The following is an 8,580-nucleotide window of genomic DNA, read 5'->3' as shown; positions in this document are numbered from 1 at the left end:
ATACTATAATATATAAATCAACATATATTAATATAAATAAATAAATAATAATATATTTATATGTTGTATTTATATTATTTATATTACTTATCACTTCTATTATTGTTATATTGTTATGAAGTGATTGTAAGCCCATGTTTTTTGGGGTGATATTCCTAACCCCCCTAGTTAAGACATTTATTTATGCATTTTATTAACTCAGCTTCAACGGCTCCGAAAGAACATCCTTGGCCTTGGTGACATTTAAAATATTTTCTTCTGGCCCTAAAAAAATAATTATGCTCTAAAGGAACCTTACATTCATATCCTGAGTTATAGATTGACCTACTCCGGTTAAAATCAAAATAAGGAATTTGGATTTTAGTGCCAAAAATTCAGCTGGGTGTTAAGAGGAGCTTAATATATATAAAATATAAAATATAATATATAAAATATAATATATAATATATAATATATAATATATAATATATAATATATAATATATAATATATAATATATATTGTATAATATATATTGTATAATATATATTGTATAATATATATTGTATAATGCATAATATATAATATATAATATATAATATATAATATAAAATATATAATATATAATATATAATATATAATGTATGATATATAATGTATGATATATAATATATAGTGTATATATATAATATTATGATATATTAATATTAATATATATTATTATTAGGATATATTAATATTATATGTTACATATATAATAAATATAAATAGATATATTCATAAATAGATATAATATAAATAGATATAATATATAAAATATATTTAATGTTTAGTTAATATTAGAAATATAATTGTATAAATTTAATATTTATTTAATATATTTAATATTATATGTTACATATATAATAAATATAAATAGATACATTTATAAATAGATATCATATAAATAGATATAATATATAAAATATATTTAATGTTTATTTAATATTATAAATATAATTGTGTAAATTTAATATTTATTTAATATATTTAATATTATAAATATATAAAATAGATATAAAATAATATAAACAGATATATTTATATTTATTCTATATAAGACTTCAGTGGTCGTGGAGGGTCCAAAAAGCCCCTCAGCCCAGCCCACATGGCTCTGCCTGTTTTCTTTTCCCCCTCTGCTCAGAGGAAGGGGTGAGTTGAGGTCGGAGCTTTCCCTGGATCTGCTCATTCCGTGCGTGGAGGTCAAACCCTCGGCCATTACACGCTCGGTTCTGGGCACAAAGTGATTTTTTCGACTCAACTCAAACCATGTGTGATGTGGTGGAGGCTCCTCCTCCCCTCCCGTTCCCCCTTTTTTTTTCCCTGTGGGTTAAACCTTTCAAGTGAACAGGTGGACTTTTCTGCCTCCCCTGTGATATGAAAGAAGCAGAAAACTCGATTAAAGGCGATTTATGGTCTCTCTGACTGGCTGGGATTTGTGTCCCTGACACGAGAGGCTTCAAGCTCAGAGCTGAGACTTGGTAAAAGGGGAAGTTAAAATTAACCTCGAGCCTTTTCGAGATGAAAACCTCAACAAATAAACAGCGGTTTAGTGGCGTGGCAACCTGCCCCTTTAAATCCTGACGTGTCTGCTTTTGAGTCAGTTTTGTGGTTTTTTTACAGAAAGATAATTGGGCTCGGAGAAAAGAGCGGTAACTTGGGATTCCTGCTGGGGTGAGTTAAAGCAGAGTTTAAGGCTACTGCTTGGAATTTAGCAGTGTCTGGGGGTTTTACTGCCTTGTTTTGTGCCTCTGTAAAAACCACTCCGTGCTCTCTCCAGGGAGAAAGCTCCATTAGGAACTTCCCAGTTGTTTCCAGTTTCTAGAAGTGGTTCGGGATGCAAAGATGGGCAGAAAGTTCTAGCAATGAGATGTTCAGAAATTCTCCTGGAATCATAAAATCCCAGAATGGTTTGGGTTGGGAGGGACCTTAAAATAATCCAGTCCCACCCCCTGCCATGGGCAGGGACACCTTCCACCAGCCCAGGTTGCTCCAAGTTTATCCAACCTGGCCTTGGACACTTCCAGGGATCCAGGGGCAGCCACAGCTTCTCTGGGAATTCTATCCCAGATCCTCCCCACCCTCCCAGCCAGGAATTCCTTCCCAATATCCCTTCTAACCCTACTTTTTGTCAGTTTGAAGCCATTCTGCCTTTTCCTGTCACTCCAGGCCCTTGGAAATAATCTTTCTCCATCCTCCCTGTAACTTCCCTTCAGGTCATGGGAGGCCACAATTAGGCCACCCCAAAGCTTCTCTTCTCCAGGCTGAACAACCCCAATTCCCCTTCCTTGACCTGCTGGCCATGTTTGTTTGTAACCCTCTGCTCGGAAATGTAATAAACAAAAACAATAACAGTAAAAAAATCAAATATCCCAACTCCCACAAGAGGTCACAGAGGGGATCAACCCTAAAACCAATTACACTTTGAACAGCGAGGAAAACTCATACAGGGCCAGGAGTTGGACTCAGGGATCCTTGTGGGTCCCTTCCAACTGGGGATATTCTGTGATTCTGTGGAAAAATGATGGTGCTGGAGCTCTCTCCCACCCTATTCCCTTTCCCACCCTTTCCCTTTTCCCCACTGACCCTGAAAAGATGAGCCCTGGAAGTTAAAAAGGCGACTGCAGCAGAGATGGTCCCAAAGGAGGGAGCTTCACTTTGGGGTTTGTTTTATGGGCAGTAACGAGGGAGCTTCACTTTGGGGTTCATTTTATGGGTAATGACCACAAGCCTCAAGGTGCTCAATGAACAACACACATTTTGGAGCCAGAGGGAAAGGGAAACCAGGAGAACAGGAGGGTGTCCATGAGGAAACCTCAGTGCTTCCATCGCTGTCTCTTCCCGGGCTGCATCCCGGGGTAAAACCCATCAAAACGCTGTTTGCAAAGAGCAAAGCAGAGCAAAGCTGTTTGTGGGGAGAGCAGCTGGATCCACAGCTGGGTGTGAAAACCCATGGATCTGCTGCTGGGCAGGAGAGGGACTTCCACAGGGAGCCAGGGAAGAGGGCTCCTTGGTGTTAAACCCGATACTCTGCCAAGCACAGAGAGTTCCCAAGGAGCTGAGGAATGTGAGTGTGCCACCCACACCTCCACCCACGTCGTGTCAGCCACCAAAATATCCGTGTTTTCTTTCACAGGAGCACAGGAGAGACCCAAAGGGGTTCACTCTGCAGGGCAGGGAAGGGAGAGGTGGGATTGTGAGGGGCTGGGTTGGATCCTCCACCTGGGCAGGGAAGGAGCTGGGTGGTCCTTCCACCTTCTCTCTGTGCTTTGCACAGCATGGGACAAAGTGTGCTGATTGCCAGGAGTAAAAATCAGTAGGTTTTTAGTAGGTTTTGATTAGATAATGGGAAGAAATCCTTCTCGGTGAAGGTGGGGAGGCACTAGCAGAGATTTCCCAGAGGTGTGGCTGCCCCTGGATCCCTGGAAGTGTCCAAAGGCCAGGTTGGATAGGGTTGGAACAACCTGGTGTGGTGGAAGGTGTCCCTGCCCATGGCAGAGGGTGAAAATAGATGATTAAGGTCCCTCCCAACCCAAACCATTCCATGATTTTATGCTGACTTCTCAAACATACCTGAAAACCAGCAGCTTTGCAACAGATTTCACTAAACCAAAGACCTTGTAAACCTCAGGAATAAAAGAATGTAACTAGTCTTGCCTTAGGTAAATGATACAACCTTTCCTGCTTGCAAGAAAGAGCACCCTGCTCTTAAAAACCAGTGCCAAAACAAGAACTTATTTTGATTCACAGAAACCATTTCTTTCCAAGACCCCAGCGCTGAACCCTGACCGAGATCATTTCACTCTGGGTGGAAGAACAGAGGAAAAACTCCCCCAGGAACAGCACCTGCTAAAAATGAACACTGTCCACACACCCTTTTTTGGGTGCATCTGCCCATGAACCTGCATTCTGATGGTAACAGCTGGTGCTGAGTGACCCGACTCACTGCTCCCCGAGTTTCAGCTCATCCCAGGGACATATCCCTGGTTTTAGCAGGGACAGGCTCGGCTCTAGGGATGGCAGGGGAGATTCCAAGCTGGATGACTGGGTTCCCCTGGCATCCCTGAGCAAATCAGGCTGCTGAGTCACCACTTTGCACGTTTTCATTCAAACAAAGCCCGCTGGAAAACCACAGAAATCCACCCAGAGCAGCCAATCCCAAGGATGCCTCAGCACTAAGAGGTTGTTTTTGGGGGACGAAGCACTTTGCAAAGCTCCCTGGGAAAGGTCAAGGCAAGGTGTTGACGGTGTTTCTCTCTCACCCAAGCACACAAATGGACAAATATCCATTGGGAAATACACTTAGGCATGGAAAAAGCCCTGGAATGATGCTTCTTGGCAAGGAGAACAATGGATTTTAAGGTGTTACAGTTCTGGCACAGGCAAGGACAACAAAACAGCTGCACTGAGCTGAGAAGAGAGACAGTATGGACCCCTTCAAATCTGCCACATCCAAATTCAGCTGGAATGACTAAGGGAACACATTTCTGCCTGTTCCCTGGAGCTGCTCTCTGCACTGGGATCCTCTGTGTGTCAACCAGCAACCACAGGGACAGCACAGGGGGAGCACAGGAGGGATGTCCCACCTGCTGGAGCACTTTCTCCCCAGGAAAAGCACAAACCATAAATCCTTTTCCCATTCTCTTAAGAGCTGATCTGTGGTCACGACTGTGCAAAGCACTTTGGTGTCCATTATTTTCCAGCTTTACGAGATATCCTCCAAATCCTTCTCCTGGAAGGCTGTGACACCACGCTCTGGGGTAGGAATGGCTTTTCAAAACACACACACGTGTCAGGAAGCCCCTCTTTGCACTCATTAAAGGCTGAAAGGTATCCAAGGAGGGCCCAGAAGGGATGGGAGGGGGTCAACGGTGGGCAGGCTCAGGGATGGGGAAGCAGAGCCAGGCGAGCAGGGGGAGGATTTCGGGTACTTACCCTGGATCTGGCTCTGAGGCTGAGGGTTAAAAGCAGTGGAGTGGTTCAAGGAGGCCCGTGGGTTGGCTGTGGGGGCCGGGTGGTGTGGGCTGACCCTCATGGCCGTGCGGCGCAGCTGCTCCAGCTCGCTCAGGCGCTCGGAGAAGGACAAACTGCCGGGCTTCGCCTGCTCATCTATTTTCTGACGGTGTCCTGTTGTGGGGAGGGAGGGGGAAAACCATCAGAAAATCTCCCTGGTACACGAGGACTGTTGGTTTGATTTATTCTTTTTTTTTTTTTCCCCTCGTTTTTTTTAACCCCTGATCCGCTGCTGAAGTCTCTGCCCTGGGACTGTGTGAAATTTAGAGCTGCAACCACTTCTCTGCAGGAGCAGGAGGCACGAGGCACGAATTGCATCGTGGCCTGGTCCCGAAGAACCAGATCCACTGAAAATTTCAGTGCCTTCCTGCACCTCCCACGAGGAGAGAAGGGGTTTCTAAAACGAGGAAATGTCGAGTGACCCCAGTGCTAAACCTGCACTGGAATAACTCCTCAAAAATCCAACCCCAGATTGCCACAAGGCACCATAATTAGACAAGTTCTGTGGGGCTATAAAATAACACACCCAAGCAAGTCCTATTTTTGGAGTCTTTTGCAGTGGCTTTACAGGCAGGAATAGGAAATAAAACCCTGAGAGGGTGGGGATAGAATTCCCAGAGAAGCTGTGGCTGCCCCTGGATCCCTGGAAGTGTCCAAGACCAGGTTGGATAGAGCTTGGAGCAACCTGGGCTGGTGGAAGGTGTCCCTGCCCATGGCAGGGGGTGGCACTGGATGATCTTTAAGGCTCCTTCCAACCCAAACCATTCCATAATTCCATGAGAAGGTGGCATAATCCCTGCTTTCTGTGGAACACCATGATCTGATGTCTGTCTGCTCCCAATTTTCCTTTCCCTGTTGGAATAGTTGCCCTCTGCAGCTTCCTTTGCACCTCCAACCTCCCTGCAGGGAGCTGCCCAGTGCTGTTCCTCCCTCAGCTCACAGAAAGACTGGCACAAAACTCCTAAAACCAACCCACCGTGCCCTATTCCACACCCCCCATAGCACTGAATCCAGCAGCATTCCCAAAAATCCAGCTTCCAACACTGAATAAGCAGCACAAGTCCTCTGGAGAGCCCAGTAGTCCTCCACAGAGCCCTCTTTCAAGCCACCCCAACAGCTCCACTTTATGCACTGCGAGGAAAATGTGCATTTAAAAGCGGTTCCCAGTAGCTGCATTTCTAAAATTAAATTTTATAACTCGGCTCCTGGTTCCAAATGGCAGTGGCTGGGCCTTTCTTCCTGCTGCCAGGGCCCTTTGGCACGGGGCTCGAGCGGGCTCAGATTCCACACTGTGCTGTAAATTATCCCGGGGGGAGTGGGGGAGGAATTAAAATATAAAAAGGACGTATTATATAGTAGCGGTTTCGTCATTAAAGAGACCCATTAGGGCTTCAAAAAAAAAAAGCAAAAAGAAAAGAAAAGAAAAAAAAAAGAAAACAAAACAGAACAAAAAGAGGGGAGAAGCAAAGACAGATGAAAAGGACTTTTATCTGTCATTCTGGTTGGTCAAGAGCAAAGGTTTCATTTGTCAGCAGAGCAGAGCTGGAGCTGCCTCCAGCCTTGTGCTCCTGACCCTGGACTGGAAAGCCAACATGCAGAGTCATACAAGATGTGTAAAATACCTCATGCATTTGGATTACTTTTAAGCTTCAGCAGGCTCAGCCCAGGGCTTGCAGAGCCAAGATTCCAAATCCATCCCCTTGATGTCATTTATTCTTGATTTCAAATGCTCCTCGGACATCTCCTGCTCCTGGGTGAGGGAGCCCAGCATGACCCCCCTGCCACCTTCCCTTCCCACGTCCCAGCAGTGCCAGCCCCTGTGCCAATAGCCTCTCGTGGAGCTGAGCAGCTCCTCTGAAGCCTCAGGCTGCTGAGGCAGGAATTCACTCCCTGCTTTGAGTCTCGCTCAGGGACTAAGTTTGTGCCAGGCTGGCACACGACGCCGGGCAGGGCAGACAAAGCCCAGCCTGCTCTGGCAAATTAAGCCAGGCTTAGCATCCTCCCCAGGTCACCACAGGGCATCCTGTTCCCAGGCTGGATCCCTCCAAGCTCATGGGAGGATCTGTGCCTGTCTCACACAATCCCTGAGGTTGGAAAAGCCCTCCCAGCCCATGGATCCCCCTGTGCCCCATCCCCACCTTGTCCCCCAGCCCAGAGCACTGAGTGTCACATCCAGGCCTTCCTGGGACACCTCCAGGGCTGGGCACTCCAAACCTCCCTGGGCAGCCCCTGCCAAGGCCTGACCACCCTTTCCAGCAAGAAATTGCTCCTGATGTCCAACATTCCTCCTGATGCCCAAGATCTGTACTCTGCGCCTGCGGAGTGAAACCCCTGCCCCCACCTGCCCCTCAGCTTTCCCCTGAATTTTGGGCATTGCAGGGGATGTTTGAGCCTTCACCCTCTTCCATGGAGCCTCTTCCATAGCCTGGGGATCCCAGTGGTGCATCAGCACAGCCAAGCTCTGCCTCATCCCTCGGGCTCGTGGGAATTCCACTCGTGTCATCGCACTCAGGGAAGAAAGACCAGCACCAACAGTTCCCAGGGGAACTCTGCTGTTGTTTTGGCACTAATTTTGGGTGGGAAACACTTAAAATCAACGCCAGGCAATTGTCACCTCAAGATGTGGCTCCAAAAGTGGCTCTTCCCACCCCGCCAGCCCCGAGCAGAGGAGCTGTTTCAGCTTTCCTCCCCTCCTGAGAGCTGCAGGTAACACTGGGAAAATGTCCCAAACAGGAATGGTTTTCCCAAGCCACCCTACATGCACGGGCAGAGCTTTGTGAGGGTGACTTGTGTTCTGGTGTTTATTAGCTTCACTTTGAAGTTCCCCTCTGAACACCCTGCTCAAAGAGCAGGCAGGTTGTCCTCAGCTCACCCCTGCAAAGCCCAGGACTGTCATTATCCCCCTTTTATAGGTGGCAAACCCAAGGACAGAGGGATTAGGTGACTTGCCCCCAGCCAGGCAGCGACCCTGTGGCCCAACGTAGTGACCACAAGCCCAGGCTTCCCTTTTTCCAGGAGAGCAGGATGAAAAAGAGCAGCAGGAACGTGCTTGGGAGCTGGTTTGGCTCTGCTGAGCCAGCAGTTTGGCCACAGGGAGCAGACAGGATTTTGGGGAAGTAAATCCAGCCTCCAGCTGCTGAAGGAAGGCCTTGGCACGGAGTTCACACGAGACCTCTCACACTCCCTGTGTCCCCACAGCTTTTTTTTGACAAGGATCAGTTTGTAGGGACCAACAGAGAAAAGAAAAGGCAACATTTTTCCTTTCCCCCCACCTTGGCTTGCAGGGTCGAGGCTTGAGAGACTGGAATAAAGAGGACATCCAGCCAGCTTGGCTAAACCACAGGGTTTGGGGGCTTTGAGACTGACACAGCAGGTTCCCTGCTCTCCAGTGACTCCCTGCTTTGCCTGAGGGAATCCCCAGGCAGCTTTTTGCACCTTTCTTGGGTGTTCTTGCACCCTGAGCAGCTGGGGTTTTTTCCCCCTATGATTTAACAGTAGTTAAACAACACTGTGATGTTTTTTTTTTAGCTCGCTTCTTCTTTGGAAAAAA

General features: G+C 46.7%; 1 protein-coding gene across 2 annotated transcripts in view; it reads right to left on the bottom strand.

Moving 5' to 3' along the window:
* The window catches only part of RUNX1 (runt related transcription factor 1), a 187,970-nt gene that overhangs the window by 38,746 nt on the left and 140,644 nt on the right, over positions 1 to 8,580 (bottom strand). For both annotated transcript variants that reach the window (XM_017833123.1, XM_017833124.1), the window contains one exon: positions 4,953 to 5,144. In XM_017833123.1, coding sequence (XP_017688612.1) covers positions 4,953 to 5,144 — 192 coding nt within the window. The remainder of the gene's footprint in view (positions 1 to 4,952; positions 5,145 to 8,580) is intronic.

This window comes from Lepidothrix coronata, unplaced genomic scaffold (genome assembly GCF_001604755.1).
Source record: "Lepidothrix coronata isolate B3197 unplaced genomic scaffold, Lepidothrix_coronata-1.0 Scaffold211, whole genome shotgun sequence".
Taxonomy (NCBI): domain Eukaryota; kingdom Metazoa; phylum Chordata; class Aves; order Passeriformes; family Pipridae; genus Lepidothrix; species Lepidothrix coronata.
The sequence above is the reverse complement of the archived record's forward strand: the minus strand, read 5'-3'. Positions and strand labels throughout refer to the sequence as shown.